The sequence below is a fragment of the Phoca vitulina genome, unplaced genomic scaffold (genome assembly GCF_004348235.1).
Source record: "Phoca vitulina isolate PV1807 unplaced genomic scaffold, GSC_HSeal_1.0 scaffold22, whole genome shotgun sequence".
Classification (NCBI taxonomy): domain Eukaryota; kingdom Metazoa; phylum Chordata; class Mammalia; order Carnivora; family Phocidae; genus Phoca; species Phoca vitulina.
Window position 1 is genome coordinate 25,838,850 of NW_022589725.1, and position 22,714 is coordinate 25,861,563.

The 22,714-nt window shown below is 37.3% G+C and overlaps 1 protein-coding gene across 3 annotated transcripts in view; it reads right to left on the reverse strand.

Moving 5' to 3' along the window:
• The window catches only part of SEL1L2 (SEL1L2 adaptor subunit of ERAD E3 ligase), a 137,491-nt gene that overhangs the window by 62,162 nt on the left and 52,615 nt on the right, over positions 1 to 22,714 (reverse strand). Inside the window, exons 3-4 of one of the 3 annotated variants that reach the window (XM_032419652.1) lie at positions 21,203 to 21,371; positions 1,262 to 1,364 (exon numbers count right to left, since the gene is read on the reverse strand). The exons of 1 other annotated variant lie outside the window; for it this stretch is intronic. In XM_032419652.1, the coding sequence (XP_032275543.1) occupies positions 1,262 to 1,311 (50 nt within the window). In that variant the 5' untranslated portion in view covers positions 1,312 to 1,364; positions 21,203 to 21,371. The remainder of the gene's footprint in view (positions 1 to 1,261; positions 1,365 to 21,202; positions 21,372 to 22,714) is intronic. One more of the 3 variants, XM_032419650.1, reaches the window with a different exon arrangement.

Here is a 22,714-nt window from a genome sequence, read left to right on the forward strand (position 1 = left end):
TTATAGAATATTTTTGAACTTCCATTTCCTCCTCTGTAATTTGGGGATAACAATTTATGAGTCACAATATCCACTGTGAGCAATGAATGCTATTCCACACAAAAATGCCCAGAAAAATAAGTAACACGAAGAAGGAGCTTAATAAATGGAAGTTCTTCAGAGTTGAATGCTCCTTTATTCTCTGTACTTGTATGCTCTTCTGGGAAGCTTTGAGCTTTAAGAAAGAATTCAGGGAATCTGCTGCTGCCCTGTCTAGGAATGGTTACCACAGCACTGGGATGCTTCCCCCAGAGTTGCTATGCCTAATCTGTGTGCAAACAAAAGATGTCTCCTTGTTGGAGATACAGAGCCTGTTCTTTTTATTATTGCTTCAAGACACACTTGTTTTCTTCTCTCCCATACCTTCTGTTTACCATTTAGAGGACTAGAGATAAAGATAACAAATGCTTATCTTCTGCTTACTATGTGTTGGGCATTGTTCTAAGAGCCTAACTGTACTATCCAGAACACAAGCAGGTTAAGTAACTTGCCCAGGGATAACACAGCCAATGAATGGTAGAATTAGGATTTGACCTCAACGAGGTTTTAATGGAGACTTGAGGGGTGACCTCATGTTGTGTCCCTCTACTGGGGGGACAAGATATTTCTGCCTCCCCTTTAGACAAAGTAGACAAGTGAAAAGAGAAATGATGAACATGGAGTGAGACCATGTGGCCACAGCTTGGTTACCTCCCAGCTGTGTATTTGTGATCACCTCACTTTAACATCCTTGAATCTCTGTTCCCAATTGTTTAAAGGGGGGAAATGAAGCTCTTCTTAACTCATAAGGCTGTTCTGGGGATAAAATGGAATCACATACATGAAAGTGCTTTGAAAACCATACAGTGCTCTAGAAATGCTGAGTTAGGCAGAATAAAGCATTCTAAAACAACCACTCTAATGCAAATAACATCTTTTATTTCATTTGAAATACCTAATAAACTCAAAACAGAATATTTTTGCCTGAATACTCAGATTAATGCCTTAATTCTGCATTTCACTTAAAGTGCAGGGACCACAATTTCACATACAATTCTGTTTGTTTAGGCTGATAATTTTAGGATTCTTTAAACATCAATTGATCCTCTTAAAAACAAAAGCTTATGGGGAAATAAACTTATTTGTTATCCCAATAAGCTTTTAATGACAAACTAGATTTTGGATTGTTCTTTTTTCTCAGCCAGGAATTTAAGTTGGCTTAGGTAACTGGACAAAGACTTACTCTGCTTTTTGTTTTTGGCTTTTAGACTGCTGGAGAATCTTGATGCCCATCTTAAACAGCTGGTCTCCTTCATCTGCGAAATTTTTCTTTGCTTGCTTTCTTACTATATATGGACAAACAATGAAAAATAACATTATTTTTATGTTTTATATTTTTTAAATAATGTGCTGCCTTATTAGTTTGGGTTTTGCTCATGAAGGGGTTCAGATGAGCCTCCCCAAAATGTGCCACTTTGGCATGTGGATTATTTTGAGCTGAGCTAATCAAGGCCAAAAAAGACTCAGGAAGAGCTTTTTACTGCCCCCTTAATTGCCTCTAAGAGTTTAGATAGAGAGCCTGGTCCAGGAAGAGAGTTATCACCAGAGATAACTATGAAGAGTATGGGCTAGGTGTGGTAAGGTGAGGGGAGGTTGGCAGGGCATGTTTATTCAACTTCCTCTCTGCCCTATTGTCTCTGCATGGTATGACAATCATTTGTTTACCAAACATTTGCTCTTCCCATCTTCCTGTGAATTGTCTTCCTTCTCTTTGAAGCCCCAGACCCTTACCTCCTTCTTAGCTCAGGATGGCTTATAAGCCTCAATTGCCCATGCATATGAAATTAAATTTGTTTTCCTCCTATTGATATGTCTTATGTCAATTTAATTAATAAACCAGCCAAAAGAACCTAGAAGGATAGAAGGAAAATGCTTCCTCCTTTACACTCTCCTTATTTTTTAACTTCTGCCTTTCAAGAAGATCACCTTGCTTTTAGTCAGAAGGTGGAAGTTACCTGCAAAAACTATTGTCTTCCTGTCTTCTGTGAAAGCGTCTGTGGAGGGTGGAGGAGATAGAAAGATGCTTCTGATGGTAGGAGGGAGAGAGATGCTCCCAGTCTGGGAAAGAGATGCAAGTTTCTGCAAATACAAAGCAGGAAGCAAGGCCTCCAGGGAAAGGGGCTGTTTGGTGTACCCTAAAGAAAGGATCTTAGACACCAAGATCTCATCTCTCAGACTCCCTTGTCTGATCATGGCCCATACACCTTAGAACTATAAGATTCCAAGAGAACACGAGGATGTGAGCAATGGGCATCTAGAAAAATAGTGTGCATCTAGGACTGGAGGAGAGAATCTCCCTGAAAATTTTGCTCTGCCCAAGTCTCCTTCCTCCTCCCTGACAGCCTTTCTAAGACCTTGGGGAAAACACACAGAGAGAGTACCAATAACAACTTGCCTTTTGGGGATGGGGACTCAGAATTAATTTGATAGGATTTAAAGAATGTAAAGAAATAGAATTTTACCTGCTACAATAATGATATTTCTCAAACATTTATATAACACATCACAATTTTCAAACCACTGTCATCAGTTTACAGATGTGGAAAGCTATTTGGAGGGACAGTCAGCTTTACAGCCCCCACTCTATCCCCAGGGTGCACGTGCATGCCCCCACCCCAATATTCTTCCACATCACAGCACAATGCCTCTTGAAGTCCATTATGACACTCAGTGAAACCTCTGATTAGGTGAGCCATGCCTGAAACCATTTTAAAAGAGGCATTTTGAGATTTGATGCCTCATTAACAAGACCACAAAAATCTTTAAGTGGTTCCTGTTTTTCTTCTTCCTGACAAACCATCAGAGTTGTTCAATTTCTTTTTTAAATTAAAAAAATGTTTTTAACTTAAAAGTTAATTTGCAATTATTTTGAATGCTTCAAGTTATCCAATCAATTCAGTAACACCAGACACTTTTAGCATCTAATTTCTTCTTTGAGTTATATGCTATCTATAGTCATGATTAAAGAGGAAAAATAATGGGATTAACCTGCTAATCTGTGTTTGGAATAGCAATTGCTCCTATTACCATGCTTTCAAAGAGCAAGAATACATTTTGAAAGGTTGCCTGTGCATGCATATACATATGAGAAATGATTTGCCACTACAGATTTCTACCCATGGCTTTTATTTGTAATTTGTAATTCTTTTTTTGGCTTCCCAAATGTATTGAAATACAAGTTTTCTTTACTATAAGAGGGCTCAACGATCAGATAAAGTTACCTTGACAACACTTTTTTTTTTTTTTTTTTTTTTTTAAGATTTTATTTATTTGTGAGAGAGAGAATGAGAGACAGAGAACACGAGAGGGAGGAGGGTCAGAGGGAGAAGCAGACTCCCTGCTGAGCAGGGAGCCCGATGTGGGACTCGATCCCAGGACTCCAGGATCATGACCTGAGCCGAAGGCAGTCGCTTAACCAACTGAGCCACCCAGGCGCCCAAAGTTACCTTGACAACACTTTAATTTCCTTTTTACGTTTAACAATTTCCAAATTGGGGGAAAGCACAGTCAGGAAATGACTTGAGGAGACTATTCTGAGCCTGATGTAAAGGACCTTCCTGAATCTGGAATCCTCTGAACAGCCAACTAGTGGATGCCTCTTGTTCTGTCCTGATAAGGGCTCAAAGCTGACTTGAGAAGTGGTGGGGATGAGCCTCAGGAGTAAAAGAGGGCAGAGTAGGTACACCAGAGCACTATTTCATACAGCAGCAGATATGGGAAGTGCTTCAACTAGATGAATTTGTATTTCAGTATTTGTCAGAGACATAATTTATAGAGAGTTCTTGACATGTTATTACTTCTGCAGTCTTAATTATTATTTCATGACTATCTTGGATGCTGTTTCAGGCTGAATTGTGTCCCCCCTAAATTCATATGCTGAAGTCCTATCCCCCAGTATCTCAGAATGTAACTTTATTTGGAGATAAGGTCTTTAGAGAGGTGATTAAATTAAAATGAGGCCATTAGGGTGGGGTCCTAATCCAACATGACTAGTGTCCTTATAAGAAGACAGAGAGACATCAGGGGCATGCAGGCACTAAGAAAAGGCTATGTAAGGACACACTGAGAAGGTGGCCATCCATAAGCCAAGGACAGAAGCCTCAGAATGAAACCAAATTTGCTGACACTTTGATCATGGACCTCCAGCCTCCATAACTGTGAGAAAATAAATTTCTACTGGTTAAGCCACCTTGCCTGTGGTATTTTATTATAATATCCTTAGCAAAGTAATACAGATGGCAACTCTGGATCTCATGGAAAACAAGCTGCTCCTTCTCCTTGCAGGAAGGGATGCACCCAACTCAGCTTCCCATGAGATCAGTGGCTACCTTTTTTTTTTTTTTTAATTTTTTTATTGTTATGTTAATCCCCATACATTACATCATTAGTTTTAGATATAGTGTTCCATGATTCATTGTTTGTGCATAACACCCAGTGCTCCATGCAAAACGTGCCCTCCTCAATACCCATCACCAGGCTAACCCATCCTCCCACCCCCCTCCCCTCTAGAACCCTCAGTTTGTTTTTCAGAGTCCATCGTCTCTCATGGTTCTTCTCCCCCTCCAATTTCCCCCCCTTCATTCTTCCCCTCCTGCTACATTCTTCTTCTTCTTTTTTTCTTTCTTAACATCTATTGCATTATTTGTTTCAGAGGTACAGATCTGAGATTCAACAGTCTTGCACAATTCACAGCGCTTACCAGAGCACATACCCTCCCCAGTGTCCATCACCCAGTCACCCCATCCCTCCCACCCCACCCCCCACTCCAGCAACCCTCAGTTTGTTTCCTGAGATTAAGAATTCCTCATATCAGTGAGGTCATATGATACATGTCTTTCTCTGTTTGACTTATTTCGCTCAGCATAATACCCTCCAGTTCCATCCACGTGGTTGCAAATGGCAAGATCTCATTCCTTTTGATGGCTGCATAATATTCCATTGTATATATATACCACTTCTTCTTTATCCATTCATCTGTTGATGGACATCTTGGCTCTTTCCACAGTTTGGCTATTGTGGACATTGCTGCTATAAACATCGGGGTGCACGTACCCTTTCGGATCCCTACTTTTGTATCTTTGGGGTAAATACCCAGGAGTGCAATTGCTGGATCATATGGTAGCTCTATTTTCAACTTTTTGAGGAACCTCCATACTGTTTTCCAGAGTGGCTGCACCAGCTTGCATTCCCACCAACAGTGCAGGAGGGTTCCCCTTTCTCCGCATCCCCGCCAACATCTGTCATTTCCTGTCTTGTTAATTTTAGCCATTCTGACTGGTGTGAGGTGGTATCTCATTGAGGTTTTGATTTGGATTTCCCTGATGCCGAGCGATATTGAACACTTTTTCATGTGTCTGTTGGCCGTTTGGATGTCTTCTTTGGAAAAATGTCTGTTCATGTCTTCTGCCCATTTCTTGATTGGATTCTTTGTTCTTTTGGTGTTGAGTTTGATGAGTTCTTTATAGATTTTGGATACTAGCCCTTTATCTGATATGTCATTTGCAAATATCTTCTCCCATTCTGTCAGTTGTCTTTTGGTTTTGTTGACTGTTTCCTTTGTTGTGCAAAAGCTTTTTATCTTGATGAAGTCCCAATAGTTCATTTTTGCCCTTGCTTCCTTTGCCTTTGGCGATGTTTCTAGGAAGAAGTTGCTGTGGCTGAGGTCGAAGAGGTTGCTGCCTGTGTTCTCCTTTAGGATTTTGGTGGACTCCTGTCTCACATTGAGGTCTTTCAACCATTTGGAGTCTATTTTTGTGTGTGGTGTAAGGAAATGGTCCAGTTTCATTCTTCTGCATGTGGCTGTCCAATTTTCCCAACACCATTTGTTGAAGAGACTGTCTTTTTTCCATTGGACATTCTTTCCTGCTTTGTCAAAGATTAGTTGACCATATAGTTGAGGGTCCATTTCTGGGCTCTCTATTCTGTTCCATTGATCTATGTGTCTGTTTTTGTGCCAGTACCATACTGTCTTGATGATGATAGCTTTGTAGTAGAGCTGGAAGTCCAGAATTGTGATGCCGCCAGCTTTGCTTTTCTTTTTCAACATTCCTCTGGCTATGTGGGGTCTTTTCTGGTTCCATACGAATTTTAGGATTATTTGTTCCATTTCTTTGAAAAAAGTGGATGGTATTTTGATGGGGATTGCATTGAATGTGTAGATTGCTCTTGGTAGGATTGACATCTTCACAATATTTGTTCTTCCAATCCATGAGCATGGAACGTTTTTCCATTTCTTTGTGTCTTCCTCAATTTCTTTCATGAGTATTTTATAGTTTTCTGAGTACAGATCCTTTGCCTCTTTGGTTAGATTTATTCCTAGGTATCTTATGGTTTTGGGTGCAATTGTAAATGGGATCGACTCCTTAATTTCTCTTTCTTCTGACTTGTTGTTGGTGTATAGGAATGCCACTGACTTCTGTGCATTGATTTTATATCCTGCCACTTGACTGAATTCCTGTATGAGTTCTAGCAGTTTTGGGGTGGAGTCTTTGGGATTTTCCACGTAAAGTATCATATCATCTGCAAAGAGTGAGAGTTTGACTTCTTCTTTGCCAATTTGGATGCCTTTGATTTCTTTTTGTTGTCTGATTGCTGTGGCTAGGACTTCCAATACTATGTTGAATAGCAGTGGTGATAGTGGACATCCCTGCCGCGTTCCTGACCTTAGGGGGAAAGCTCTCAGTTTTTCCCCATTGAGAATGATATTCGCTGTAGGTTTTTCATAGATGGCTTTTATGATATTGAGGTATGTACCCTTTATCCCTATACTCTGAAGAGTTTTGATCAAGAAAGGATGCTGTACTTTGCAAATGCTTTTTCTGCATCTATTGAGAGGATCATATGATTCTTGTTCTTTCTTTTGTTAATGTATTGTATCACGTTGATTGATTTGCAGATGTTGAACCAACCTTGCAGCCCAGGGATAAATCCGACTTGGTCGTGGTGAATAATCCTTTTAATGTACTGTTGTATCCTATTGGCTAGTATTTTGGTGAGAATTTTTGCATCCATGTTCATCAGGGATATTGGTCTCAGTGGCTACCTTTTTAAAAACAGGAAGGACTGGAGCCCCTGGGTGGCTCAGTTGGTTAAGTGGCTGCCTTCGGCTCAGGTCACGATCCCAAGATCCTGGGATCGAGCCCCACATCGGGCTCCTTGCTTAGCAGGGAGCCTGCTTCTCCCCTGCCTGCCACTCCCCCTGCTTGTGCTTGCTCTCTTATTCTCTATGTGTCAAATAAATAAAATCTTAAAAAAAAACAAAACAGGAAGGACTATAATTTCTCATGGTCCCCCAATGTCTCCAGGTGCTGGACATCTGACTTTCCTAGGGAACTGGGTACCCAAGTAGCCCACCTCTGACAAGGTCACTTTCTCATGATTATACTCTAGGTAGGCAGTTTAGTAGATAGACCTTCCGTGTGTCCAGCAATCCCGGGACCCAGCTCACCTCTCTGTGAGATGATGGGAGAACTGGGATTCTGTGCCTTCTCTTGCTGACCCTCCTACTATAAATTTCTCTATCAAGTCTATTCCTTAATCCCTGTCACTTGTTGTGGAATTCATGAAGAATCCTCTTGTTGATAATGAATAGAAGCAAAGATTTGGAACAAAAAGGGCCCACTTGCTTGCTGCAGATATTAATGAAAAAGAAAAGAGCTGGAAACAACTTATTCTCTGTCATTCATACATTTACTTGCCCATTTAATTGCTATGAATTGAATACTTACCATGTGTTAGACACAAGGCTAGATGTTGTGTTTCCAAAGATGATGGAGATGCTGTCTCAGCCTGGCAGTGGAGACAGACATGTTTACCAAAAATTACAATGCCATGTGGTAGGTACTCTGTAATAAGGCACTGTGGGAGTACAGGAGTCTTCTTCTAAGCAATAGAAATGTAATCTGATTGACTTAAGCAAAAGGAACTTACTGGGAGGCTGTTGAAAGCTCATAAAATCAATGGGGTCGGTCAGGAATCAAAGCTCTCTGGAAACTGGGAGGCTGTTGAAAGCTCAAAAAATCAATGGGGTCGGTCAGGAATCAAAGCTCTCTGGAAGCAGAGACAGATGCTGCTACAGGGATGGATTGAAATCCAGTCCTTTTAGGATCTTCCCCTCTTTGCTCCAGACTCCATGATGATTCTGATGGGTCTAATTAGGGAAGACAAGGCTTCTCATTACATTCCCATAAGAATGTATTCAGTGGGGAACCCTTAATTCCTCAAAAGGAAATTGGGATGGTGAGAAAAGTAAAATGGATGATGGGAAGCCACCAAACAGCAAATGCCCACTTAAGCACCCTACTCTCGCTAAGGGAAATAAAGAAATCTTCACAGATGAACGGACACTTTAGAGAGTTCTTGAAAGGTAGATAGGAGTTTGTCAGGCCAAGAAGACGAAACTGGCATTCCATTTGGAGGAAACAGTCTACACAAATGAACCATGGGTATGAAACAATAAGAGGGGCTGGTGTGTCCTAAATAAAGAGTGAGGGCTTGAGGGTCATGTTTGGCCATGTGGTCCAGGCTGGCTGTGTGAGTAAGTGATACTGAGGGGAGTGGACAGAGGGGTGAAAAGGGAGTGGGGGAAGGGAATTGAGGTCATTGTGAAGGTGAAGGCAAGTTTGATAGGAGAAAGAGAAGGAGAAGTGGCAGGAAGGTGGCTTTGATCAGACAATTATTTTTGAGTTTGAAATTATATTGATGAAATAGCTCTGCATGTGGTTGGTAAATGACTGATGAGAAATAGACACAAAGGTTATTGGAATTGAGGAGGTCTAGCAATTAAGACAAAGTCTTCCATATGGATATTTAGCCTCCGCAGGGTACTGGTGGCCTCTAGCCATTAACTGATTGATGTGAGGGTAACAGCCTAACCCCTTGCGTATGGGAAGGGAGAAATCCTCTAGTGCAATTCACTCTTTTTTAAAAAAATATTTTATTTATTTATTTCAGAGAGAGAGAGAGCATGAGCGAGAGAGAGCAGGAGCAGGGGAGAGGGGCAGAAGGAGAGGGAGAAGCAGACTCCCTGCTGAACAGGGAGCCCGATGTGGGGCTCAATATCAGGACCCTGAGATCATGACCTGAGCCGAAGGCAGACACTTAACCCACTGAGCCACCCAGGTGCCCGCAATTCACTCTTAAAGCCCTAAACTTCTCCTGAGACCCTATCTTTGCCCAACTCCTTCCCGTGCCCTTCCTGCATTCCTCACTCTCTTCTATGTTTCACCACAAATCATAAACAAATACCATTTAAATCATCTAAAATAACAAAAGGAAAAAGAACAATAGATTCATGATTTTGAATCTCAAATTATAGTTACCTCAAAAATGACATAAAGGATCATTGAGAGTTAAAGGAATTAAAAATTAAGCTAGGAGATGAATGTCTTTTAGTCTGACTAAAAATCAGGTGCTTTCAACATTAAAATGATAGAAAGAGATAAAAATGGGAAGTTCTTTCCCTTGCAGAAAATCTTGCCTACACAGACACTGTATCTTTCTTACTTAATTTCAATTGAATTTGATATAAACCAACTTCAGCATTTGATTTTCTGAATAATGCATCAGAAGAGCTCTTCACATTTGCCCTTATTGTGTGCCAGGAAGATACAATAAGAGATAAGGAGGGAGAATCATGATCCATTACTAAAAATAACATTCCATCTAAAAAAGAATGACTCAGCAAAGAGTTTAGTCAGATAAAGATGTGATCAACTCAAATGCACTTGGATAAGAGCATAGAGATTTACAATAATCAAGTTTATTCACAGTGTCCCCAGATCATTGTTGTCAAACATAAATACCTCCATTGGTAGTGCTAGGAAATAGTAGGCAAATTGTGTTATAAGTAGAAAAAAATTATCTCCTCAAATATCTACTAAGCAAAACTTGAAATAACAAGGATTCTGACTTTCAAAGGCTAATTCACTGCCTAAAACTTTTAATTTAGCAGAAAGAAATATGGTTTATAAAACAAGTGAAGCATCAAAACCAATAATTATGGTGTTAAAATAAAAACTAACATGTATAAACCACTTAGGCACCGGGCAGTTTTTTTTTTTTTTACTGATGGTAAGAGCAAGGGGATATTATCATTCTTGTTTTACAGATGAAATGATATAAGCACAAAGAGGTTAAGTAACCTGCCCAAGGTCATATAGTTGGTACCTGGTAGGCAAGGATTCAAATGTACTGCTTCTCAGAGCTACACAAAATGCAGAATTATGTGAGAAACACGAAGTTACTATCAATTACTGAAAAATTTGAAAAAAACAGGTCCAAAATACATTAAAAAATAAATTTATTGTAATTTAAGTATTTTAAACAATGGGTTGTTTATAGTTACATTTCTTTTATCGGACATTATTGAGAAATGTCTTTCATATAAATCATTTTTTCCCACTAGATGAGTCATACCCCTTTTTATTTTGACTGTTTTATGATGGAAATCTGTCTGAAAAGTATACAATATATTCATCCACCTTCCCCAGCAGAAGATAATGAGCATGATTTAACCTGGTCTTGATGATTCAGAGCATCATTATGCACACCTGATCATACCCACTCCAGTTGGTTTGGACATGATTACTTAAGAAGACAGTGCTTGTGGGAGACCTTGGATAATGGGAAGTCCTTCAGTAATGAGTGGGAGCAAAAGGGACAAGAAAAAGATGGTGACATGCTGTATTCAAGACCCTCTGGGGGATGAGGGTGCCTGCAGTCTGGGTAGATAATTAGCTGCACTTGCTAATTTTCATCACCTTTCATTACTGTTTCCCAAACAGTACATGAGATAATTTTAAGTGGTCACACACAAACTTTAAAATTTTGACAGTTAATATACTTAATAATTCATCTATAGATTCTACTTGTCACAAGTGATACTACTTTTCATTTTTTCTCTAAAAAATTAACCATGAAATATTTCAAACATATAAAGAAATCCAGAAAACACACCTCACCATAACCCTCCTACTTCACACAATTTAACAGATGGTAACATTTTGCCTTGTTTGTTTTAGGTATCTCTCTAAGGAAACAGAATGGTACAGACACACTCAAAGCCTCCTTCCAACATCCTTTCCCCTTGTTCCCTCTTCAGAGGTATCTATTATCCTGAAATTGCTACGTAGCTCTTTTACTACATATATGTATCCAATATTATTTCTATGTTTTATATAAATAGCATCATACTATATATTCTTTTGCAACTTGCTTTTTCACTTTTTGAGATATATCTGGATATAAGTAGGCTTCATTCAATCATTTTATATATTTATAGACCAGTTTATCTATTCATTCATCCATTATTTATCCTACTCATTCCACAGATATTAGCCTTTTCCATTTCAGTGTTACCAAAACCAGTTCTGCAATGAAAATCCCTGCACACATTTTCTAATACAGATGTGTGAGAATTTCTGTAGGATATATTTCTAAAAGTACATGTGCTGAGTGTAGCATATCGAAATCTTAAATCTTAGTAGATATTACTATATATATATTTTTAAAGATTTTATTTATTTATTTGACAGAGAGAGACAGAGGGAGAGGGAACACAAGCAGGGGGAGTGGGAGAGGGAGAAGCAGGTTTTCCGCGGAGCAGGGAGCCCGATGCGGGGCTCAATCCCAGGACCCTGGGATCATGACCTGAGCCGAAGGCAGACACTTAATGACTGAGCCGCCCAAGCGCCCCAGTATATTTATTATTTTTTTTTTTTAAAGATTTTTATTTATTTATTTGATAGAGACATAGTGAGAGAGGGAACACAAGCAGGGGGAGTGGGAGAGGGAGAAGCAGGCTTCCCACCGAGCAGGGACCCTGATGAGGGCCTCCATCCCAGGACTCTGGGATCATGACCTGAGTCAAAGGCAGACGCTTAAGGACTGAGCCACCCAGGCGCCCCTATATCTCTCTTCAAAGAAGTTGTCTCAAACATATACTCCCAACAGTAATGTATAAGATTCTCATTTCCTTAAATTCTGGGTCATTCATGGGGTTATCTAACCTTTAAGTTTTGCCAATCTGTTGTGAAATGATAAATCTTTGTTATCAAACTTGCATTTCTGCAATTACTAGTTAAATATATTTATTGGTCTTTGTTTTTTTCCTCTGCTAAGAATTGTCTATTTGTATCCTTTGTTCAGTTTTCTACTTGATTTTCCTGTTGATTTGTAGGTGTTCTCTATACAACCAAATACTAATTCTTTGTTGACTCTATTTGTTACAATATCTTCTTTTAGTCTGTGGGGCTTTTTTTTTTCACTTTATAATTAATTATAAATACCTATTAAAATTTTATGCATTTATGAAAAGTTTATGAATTTTGTCATCATGGTTTTACTTTTGTCTTTTCTAAGAATTCTTTTTTATGCCAATATCATAACATTTTTTTCTAAAATTATTAAAGTCTTGATGTTCACATTTAGATCTTTTATCCACCCAGAAGTTAGTTTTGTGCATGAGCTGAGAATGGAATCTGATCTTAATCTTCTTCCAAATGAGAATCAGTTGCCTGCATACAATCTGTTTGTTCTTTCCCAGTTGATTTGTAATGCCACCCCTGTCATATACCAAATTCCCCTGTATATATGGGACTGATTCTAGACTCTTGTCTTTTTTTAATCCATATGTCAATATCATATTGTTTATACAAATACCATTTTATAGTAAGAATCTAGTGGGGCAAGTTCCACTTCTCATTCTAAGTCAGAAGTATCTTGGCTATCTTTAGACTTGTTTTCATATATACTTTTAAAATTAGTTTGTCAATGTTTATGAAAATCCCTTTGGGAAATTTTTAACTAATTTGGCAAGAAGTGATATCTTAGAATTTTGAGTCTTCCCATTCATAAACACAATAACTCTTTAGTTATACAGGTGTTTTTTATATTATTCAATAAAGTTTTATGCTTTTCCTCTTCTTAAACATCTTATAGATCTTTTATTAGATTTATTCTTAGGTATCTTTTAATGTTTATTGTTATTTTAAATAATATTTTAGTAATTTCATTTTCAGTTGTTTTTTGGTATCATATACAGAAAGGCTATTGATTTTTATATATTAATTTTTAAATTCAGCAACTTTGCCAAACTCTATTAATTCTCATGGTTTAATAGATTTTCCTGAATTTTTCAACATAGAGACATCGTATCATTCTGGTGAATTATTCCTTTGAACACTATATGATGAAGCTTTCTCCCTATTTGTGCCTTTACCTTGAAGTCTATATATTGTCTGAAATTAATATCAGATTTCTTTTTAGTATTGCCTATGATGTAATTTCCATTCACTAACTTTCATGTTTTAAGTATACCTCTTGCAAACAGCATATATTTATGACATTTTTATTTTAATCTAAGAGTTTCTGTCCTTAAACTCATATTTTCTTTCTGGGCTGCATTCAGGGCAGTATTTTCTGATCTTTCTCTAGTTCATTAATCTTTCCTTCCACAGTGTCTAATCTTCTATTTAAGTCATTAATTTAAGCTCACTTAATTTAAATGAACATTCTTTTCATTTTTCTTAGTTCTATTTGATTCTTTTGCACAGAAGCCTATTCCTTTTTCATGATGCCTTCTCTTTTTTCTTATAGTTTCTTAACCATTTAAAAATATATTTATTCCATAATTTTTTTACATTGTTGTTCTACTGTATCAAACTTGGGGGTGCTATGCCTTATGTTATGCACATGTGTGTATATGGGTGCAGGTATATGCAAACTGACTCTCACTGGGTAGATTTTTTTTTTTCTGAGTAGATTTTTCTTTTTAACTTGGTGCATTTTATAAAATTTTCTTATCAGTTCACCCCCAACAAGTCTTTTTATGTAGGAATTGTGGGAATGTTTTTCTAAAGTGGTTTTGTGTTGCTTCTGTCATTTTCCAGACTTACCTTACTTTGGAAGGAAATTTTTATATGTTAACATGAACGTATTTACAAAAAAAAAAAAATCAGGTAATCAGGTAGCATAAATTTAAATTCAAATCTGTATAAGGTACAGGGCTGTGATGTAGGGTTTCCCAGGGAGATGTTTTTCCCTGTGAAAGACTAAATAGAGGAAGAGTTTCCTTGATATTTGCATAAAATGGTAGATGGTTTATGTTTTTCCCCAGTCTCCTTTTCACTGCATGTACAATTCTGTAAAACTCTCAGTTTTATTCATAGCTCTTCATCCCAACTGCTTTGTCAAAAATCCTAATGTCTTTTTGATTTTCCCAGCCTGGGATTTAAAATCCGAGCCTCATGCTTTACCAGCTCTGATCACAGTTTGCCAAAACATCAACTCACATCCTTATTTTTCATCATTTCTAGCACCTGGGGATTTCAGTTTCCTGTGAACCCAGCTCTGCATTAGAGAGAGAGAGAGAGAAAGAGAGAGAGAGGGCTTGGCATATTTTAGGCATTATTTTTAGGTATTTGTAGCAGCAGGATTTTCATATTGGATTAGTCCACCATTTTGCTAGAATGGGAGATCTTTAGTAATTTTCTTTTAAAATCAAACTCATTTGCAAAAAACTTGTATTGATTTAAAGAAAAAATGTCAGTAATAGGAAAGGTATTAAATGGTATGCAGTTGGGGTTCCCTGATAAGCAGACTCTAAGAGTTCAGAATGTTTATTAAGAAGTGCCCCTGGGAAGTACACTGGGGAAAAAGTTGGATTGGGCAGAGGGAGAAGTTGTGATGCCTTGACCCCACTGGGTGCTCTGGAGCTAAAGTGTCTCTTCTAATGCATCCCAAGTTAGCCTGAGATGGTCAGGACTTCATGTTCCTGAATTGATTAGTCACTGGAAGTTGGCTGCCCCAGGGAGGAGGCGTAACTTTGGGCTATGTGGCTCTCTTTGCTCCTGAGACAGTGTCTTCACTGCTGAAGTCTATCTGTGAACTACACTTCCAGTAATTGGACAAGTATCTCATTGAAGGGGGGGAGGAGATATGAATGGCACTTCACAGTGTCCTCCACATATATTCCAAAAGTTAATAAAGTGGAATACATATGATAAACTTAGCCTAGCTGGTCAAAGACCCTAGAAGTGATAAAAAAGAATGGCAAGACTAGCTTAAAGCAAGATTCCAAGACAACCTTCTCCAACCAAGAACATGGTAGTGATCTAGTGATCTGATCTGATCACCAAAATTAATGATAATTAATTCCCCCCCCCAAATGCCAGTAAGGACCTGTCAGGAAGGACATAGAAGGTAGTGTTCCAGTTGCCAGCAGGAATATGCTCCATTGTTCCCAGTGCATGATTAATTATTGATTTGTCTTGCTAACAATTTATGAGACTAAATTCTGACTCAGAAAGAATTACTTGTTGAAGTTATAGTGATAAGATACCCTGAGGGAAAATGAACATGCCATTAAAAAAAAAACTGGAATGGATATGAAAGCATTGTGTTCAACTGTAAAACAATATTCAAATATACTCTAAAAATGTAAGGCTCTCTTATTTTTCCGTAGCACCTCTAGTGTAGTATATTGTAGAGAATGCTGAAATTGGAGTCAGAAGACCTGACTACATCCTAGCTCTACATAAAAGGAATTCAACTCAATTTAATTCAGCAAATATTGATTCATATTAAGTATGTGACAGATAAAATGCCAGGCACAGATCTTGCCTTGAAGTAATGGGAGTACAAATGCTATTGGTTATTATTTGACAAATTCTAGGTAGGTGGCCAAGTGGTAGAGGACTGAAACTGGGTAAACAGTTCCTCTGTTTTCAAGATGTGGAAAAATACATTAATATTCTAGAAACAGTTTGATGTTAATCCCTTTGATTTCTCTAATAGATTATTATACATGGTTTGTGAGCCTTGAGTTAAGGAGACATGGTCACTAAGAATTAGGAAAGGTTTTTGAGAATGTGAGGTTAAATCCCATTTCTCTTATCTGGAGGACTAGTAAGTCTGGGGAACAGCACTTTCATAAAACACCTAAACTCCATCTTTTATGATATCCTGTGTGCAAAATGCTGAAACAGGAACGGAATGAGAGTAGAGTTGAACAAGGTTTTTACCCAGCTTGATAACCATGTGTTCATTCCATAGCTTCTAAAGTTCAAACCCTCCCTCTAGAGCAGGTTACTTGGCATTCTCTATAATTTCTTAACTCCTGATTCCAGAGGTACTGTTCCTGGACTGTCTCACATGGACCCACAGTGAAACCAGCAGCTCTTCAAGTTGTCCCAAAAGAATCTTCACTCTTGAAAAGCATTAATTAGGAATATAGATTTTTACCAACAATTTCATAGAGCAGATTGCAAAGATGATTAATTCCAAGAACAAAAACAACTTTAATGGTCATCTTAGGCATGACTGATTTTAAAATATCAATTGAGTTCCCAACTTTGGAGTTTTACTGGTTTCTTGTTAGCACAATCAATAACCATCTTTCTGGCTCCTTATGTCTGCTCTCTCCATATTTGTTCTCCCATTCTCTTTTCTTTTCACTCTTGCAAAAATAACAAAATTCTTCTCCCTGGATCTGCAGTGCAATTTCTTTCCATATATGAATACTTGGAATCAGCTGACACCAGGTCTCTGTGAGGAGCTGGAGGTGGGGGATCAGGAAGGGATGTTTGCCTACCTTCTATCCACAAATACTTATTAAGGCATCTCCATAACAAGGGCAGTGCATACTGTACAAGGCATTCTGGTAAATAAGGTTTTATTTTCTCAACCTCATCATATGTAGATTTTTACCTGGTTGATCAGTGGGTATATATAATTCTAGAGATTTATGGTAGATTATTGTGGGCTCTAAGCTCTAAACTTGGCCCTATCTTGCTAACTCCTCTAAGAAAAACTTGAGTAAAAGATTGGAAGGCATATCAAAATTTTGAGTGACAGAAAACTAGGAGAGGATAACTGATGAATTAATTGATGTAATCGATAGGTTGGAATAGTCCAAAGTGAACACAATGAAATTTAATAGACATCAGTGTAAAATCTTATACCTAGATTCAAAAATTTAGATGAAAACATACAGATTAGGAGATATTTGGCTATGATGGTCAATTTTATCTGTCTACTTGGCTAGGCTACGCTCCTGTTATTACATCGAACACTAATCTAGTTGTTGCTGTGAGAGTATCTTGTGGATGTGATTAATACCCACAAGCAGGTGACTTTAAGTAAAGGAGATAAGCTGGGTTTGCCTGATTTAATCAGTTAAAAGGTTTTAAGAATGGTACTGGGGTTTCCCTGAAGAAGAAAAAATTCAGCTCCTTCCAGAGAGTTCCAGCCTGCTCTTCTTGACAAACTCCCTTATGGATTCGGACTTGCCTAGCCAGCTCCCACAATCAAATCAGCCAATTCCTTGTAATAAATTCTTTAATATATATCTCCTACTGGTTCTTTTTTTTTAGTTGAACCCTGACTGATACACTGGCTTAGTACTTTTAGGTGAGAAAAAGATTTCAATTTGCTCTAAGCTTGTTAAGAATCATCACTGTGAGTGGGTGCCCCAAACAACAAACAGGATCTTAGAAACAATATGCACAAGCTTCACTATTTGGGGAGGGAGGGCAACAACTCCAGTGGAGGAGTCCATAGAGGGGTTGTTCTGTCCAGCTCCCACTGCCATAATTTAATACAGACTAACACCTAAGATCACTGTTAGGAAGTGGTTCTGGTTTAATGTTAATAACTCTATAAGAAATAAATGTATTAAATAATGTCATAAGTTGTGTTTTATGATATTGTGAGCTTAGTCACAGACATCTACCTAGGAGCTGACATAAATATCTGATGAAAGATATTAGACTAGATAACCTCCAAATTTCCCCAATTAATTATAAGATTCTGTAATTTTACTTTTAATACCTATGCTTCTATTATATGCTGCTAAAAGTCCTCATACTTGTAGTTCATGCTAATTTCCCTTGTCTAGAAAACTTGGTGTGTTGCATGTCTACTTATTCGTCTTTCTAGATCCACTCCATCCTGCTCTATGCCCTGGGACACTAACCCATATGGACTGCATCAGTGGGCTCCCTTCCCCTCCAGCTTCTGATTAGGTTGAAAGGCACCAGCAGGAAGTATGAAGGGAAGAGAGTGAGGCAGGGATATTTATTCCCTGGCTTCCCAATCTGGTTTGCTGCAGGCTGGCTTTATCCCTTGTCCTGAGGTCATAGTTCTATTAGAGAGCTCTCTCCAACATACCTCTTGGTTTCTTTCTCAGTGTTCTAGTAGCCACTACTGCCTGTGACCCTTCAGGCCCAGGGGTGCTAGCGCCATCGGTGTTACTAGCCTGGAGATTACTTTGCAGTTTCCTTACATCCTGTCTACACTTTTAGAAATAGACCCTTTATTAAACTTGTCTCAAATGACTCAATTTAAATGTGCCATTTGCTTCCTGTCAGAACTCTACCTGATACTTCAAGTTAATACACATATCAACATTTTTATGTCATATCCAGAACTCTTCAACTGAGCAGTGAAGCAGTCTTTTGGAGTAAATGTGGAGGAAAATACTCTTAAGATATTAAGATTAGAAAAATTAAAATCTTTATCAAAGCAAGACTCTCATAAAAAAAATTATCAACTAGAATCAATGAGTCCTTCCAGCTCCAAAACTAACCTCTCTCTCCTCTGGAATCCCTTAGTTCTCAATTTCTATCTGTTGCCCTTATTAGCCATGATCACCTTTCTAGATGTACTTCTGTCAGAAAGAAACATTTTCTGATTTATGTAAATCTTCAGAAATGGATATTATGATTGTTATAAGACAGGGCTTCTTAAATGTCCTTGGGACATTTAGATAGCCTGTGATGAATGCATGTACATTCTCTAGAGGTCTGGAAAACAGGAAGGCATGTCTTTGAAGTCTTAGGTATGATATCAAAATATGAATTTTGAAATCTGTTGCATACATTATAGCTGTTAGTTCTAAAATAAAGATGTTTTCAACTATTTGCTATTATTTACTTCCCTTTTAAACCTTCAAGTAAATTTGGTGCTCAGGAAATTGCATCATCTTTATCATATAGTTCCATATTTGCTCAAAGCCATATTGAGAAGCATGAGATTAAAACTTCTCGATATTGTTAGCCTACTTTTGTGAGAGGCATATGGCATAATGGCTAAAAGCTAGAGGACTTTGGCACCAGACCATCTGAGTTCAAATTCTAGTTTTCCTACTAAATAATTTCTGCGATGCTAAGCAAATTATTGCTCTGTGCTGCAGGTTTCACATCTTATCGAGTAGAGATAATATAACCTATCTTAAAATTGGGTAAAACACTTAAAACAATATGGAAAATGCTTAATTAGAGATAGCTTGTTATTTACTATTCTTAGGTGTAATATAACCACTTCCATATAAGTACTTTTTTTTGAAGGGTGGCACTACTTTCCCTTTTATTTTTTATCTTATTTTTTAAATTCTGGTATAATTAACATACAGTTTTATATTAGTTTCAGGTGTACGATATAGTGATTCATTTATTTACTCTTTTAGACAGCAGAAGCTCCTTCAACAATCTCTACCTACCTTACTTGCCAAATTAATCAATACTTTTCATTTCTTCTATCCAACTTACTTACTGATGTCCACAGCACACCGAATGCTTGCAAATTGTGGCATTCTCTTTAGTAAATGCGTACATTTCTGTTCCCCCACCTTGCATGCTTACCAAAGATCAGGAGTGTTTGTTCCCAAACCTATCTGTGCCAGTTTTACTGTTTATAACTATGGAATTTAACTAAAAAACATGTAATTCATCAGTCTTGCACAATTCACAGTGCTGGGTGTTATATACAAGCAATGAATCATGGATCACTACATCAAAAACTAATGATGTAATAAATGGTGACTAACATAACATAATAAAATAAAATTTAAAAAAATTAAAAAAATAAAGACAAGAATAATAGACCAAAAAAAAAAAAAAAACAAAAAACCCACCATGTAAACTGATTACATATAAGTGCAAAAAGAAAATGTGTGTCTATATAATGTTATTGAAAAACAGTGAGAAAACTTGATAAAGGAGAGCCATTAAAAATTATCCACTTTCATTGTAGGTGAAGCATCTATAAATGACTGAGGAAAAAGTCTGCAAATATCTGGAAGGATTCTGCTCACAGATTGTTCCATAAGTGTCTTTAGTTCCTTGTTTCATTAAAAACTTGAGATGGGAGATCATGGATGATGCATTTGAGTGTGGTTTATACTACAAATGCCAATCAGTAGACCAAAGCTAAATAAAAGGCAAGTCATATTTCTATGTCAAAAAATGGTCAAACGAATGTTTCAATGTATATGATTTAGATTTAAAATAAATTTAAGATATGTACATATTTTTATAATGCCATTAAAAACTGATATCCTTAATTTTTCTGTCAAAGAAGTTTCCCTCTTTTAAATAAGATGTTAATAAAATAGCAATTCATACATACCTGTTATAAAAGAGAAAGCTTTCATGAAACAGACTTAAATGCTAGAAATGATTCCTAAATTTTATAACTGAGGGCCAGTTAACTCCTGTACATAGTAGCTATGGAAACATTGTTTATATTTTCTAGACCCTTCTTGCATCCAGAGAAATCTATCAACTAACTGGTTATGTCTTTACTAGGAAGAGATTTAGATTGCTAGACTAGAAAAAAAAAAAGGACACTATATTAATTTTGGTTTTGTTTAAAGTCTGAGTGTTCCTATTAGCAGAATAACTGATAAATGTTTTATCCACATATTTTGGAGATTTTTTTTTTATCCAGGAGTCCTAATTATCAACCTTGCTTATTATCATCAGAACAAATTCTGAATCTAAAAGAAGCTGAAAAATTTAAAGCTTTTGTGTGTATGAATATTTATGACTATATTCTAAGACTTCTCAGAAAGTAGCTCTAAAATTTTATTTTAGATTACATGAAGTCATTTTTAATTTACATGGTAGAGGGAATTCTACTTACAATGATTTTTTAGAGATTTACTTATTTATTTATTTGAGAGAGAGAGGGAAAGAGAGTGTGGAGAGAGGGGCAGAGAATTCTCAAGTAGACTCCGTGTTGAGCCTGACCTGGGGCTTGATCCCAGGACCCCAAGATCATGACCTGAGCTGAAACCAAGAGTCGGACACTTAACCGACTGAGCCACCCAGGTGCCCCTACTTACAATGATTTTTATTTCTTTTCGAGAGATCTTTATTTTGAATTCCTTTTATTCTTAATTTACGTTGAATCTTCTTTTTTCCTAAGGCATTTTCTCTTTGATAGATCACTTTAATCAGTTTTCTTCGTTCCAATATGTGTGATAAAAATTGTTTGAGTTCATTCACTGATACCTACAAAGAAAAAGATTTTTGCTCATTTTTTCATGGGTAACTTTTATTTTCTTTCTCTCTCTTTTTTTTTTAAAGATTTTATTTATTTATTTGACAGAGAGAGAGACAGCAAGAGAGGTAACACAAGCAGGGGGAGTAGGAGAGGGAGAGGCAGGCTTCCCATGGAGCAGGGGATCCCAGGACCCTAGGACCATGACCTGAACCGAAGGCAGACGCTTAACGACTGAGCCACCCAGGCGCCCCTCATGGGTAACTTTTCAAAATGAAACAAGAACATGAAAATTTTATCTGTTCATGTTAAAAATACTATTTAATGCAATCACTCTAATTGCTGCTTTTTTCAAATCCAAATGATAGATGACTTACTTCACTTTAAGAATTCATATATTTTATGATAAAAACCTTTTAAACCTATTGCATTTTCATCTGAACTGCAGAGCCACACATTAAGAACTAAATGCTATAAATAAAATAAAATAGTAGGAGAATTTAACCAATTTTACCCTTCTACTGGTAAGTTGTCATGGTAATACCAATTGTGTGAGCTAAAAAAAAAAAAAGGAAGATGTTGGTATTCCTTACACATTACAAATTTATAATGGATGGATAGTATAGAAAATGTTGTGACTGTATGGAGAAAAATGTAAAAAAATGTTTCCCAAAGTACTTTCTAGAAGTTATGTAATTAATCTATTTTAACTAAGGAAAGGGATTTGGAAGGATTGTTTTTGAGTAGTAGAAAATAATGAAGATTTTAAGAGAGAAAATTGAAAAGCTTTATGGAGATACATATTCATAATTTACATATATACTTTTTCAGGGAAAATTATATTTAGAGACTGAAAAAATTCCTTTATTTGTCAACCACTACTTCCAAGAAGAGTAAAGGTTTTAATTTGTTTGCTTTTTTATACAGTATCACAATTTAAACTCCCTCTTTTCAAGAGCACTTTCTGGAATGCTTAAAATGCTTTCCTCAGTAGTAGCAAAGGCATCAGAACAGTGGTCCAGAGGTTAGAGCATGCAGGGACATGAAGTCACGTAAGGACTTAAAAAAAAAAAAAAACGGGGGCGCCTGGGTGGCTCAGTCGTTAGGCGTGTGCCTTTGGCTCAGGTCATGATCCCGGGGTCCTAGGATCGAGCCCCACGTGGGGCTCCCTGCTCAGTGGGGAGCCTGCTTCTCCCTCTCCCACTCCCCCTGCTTGTGTTCCCTCTCTTGCTGTGTCTCTGTCAAATAAATAAATAAAATCTTTAAAAAACAAACAAACAAACACTAAACCAGCTTTATTGAGATATAATTCACATACTATAATTATACATGTATAATTGTACATTTAAAGTGT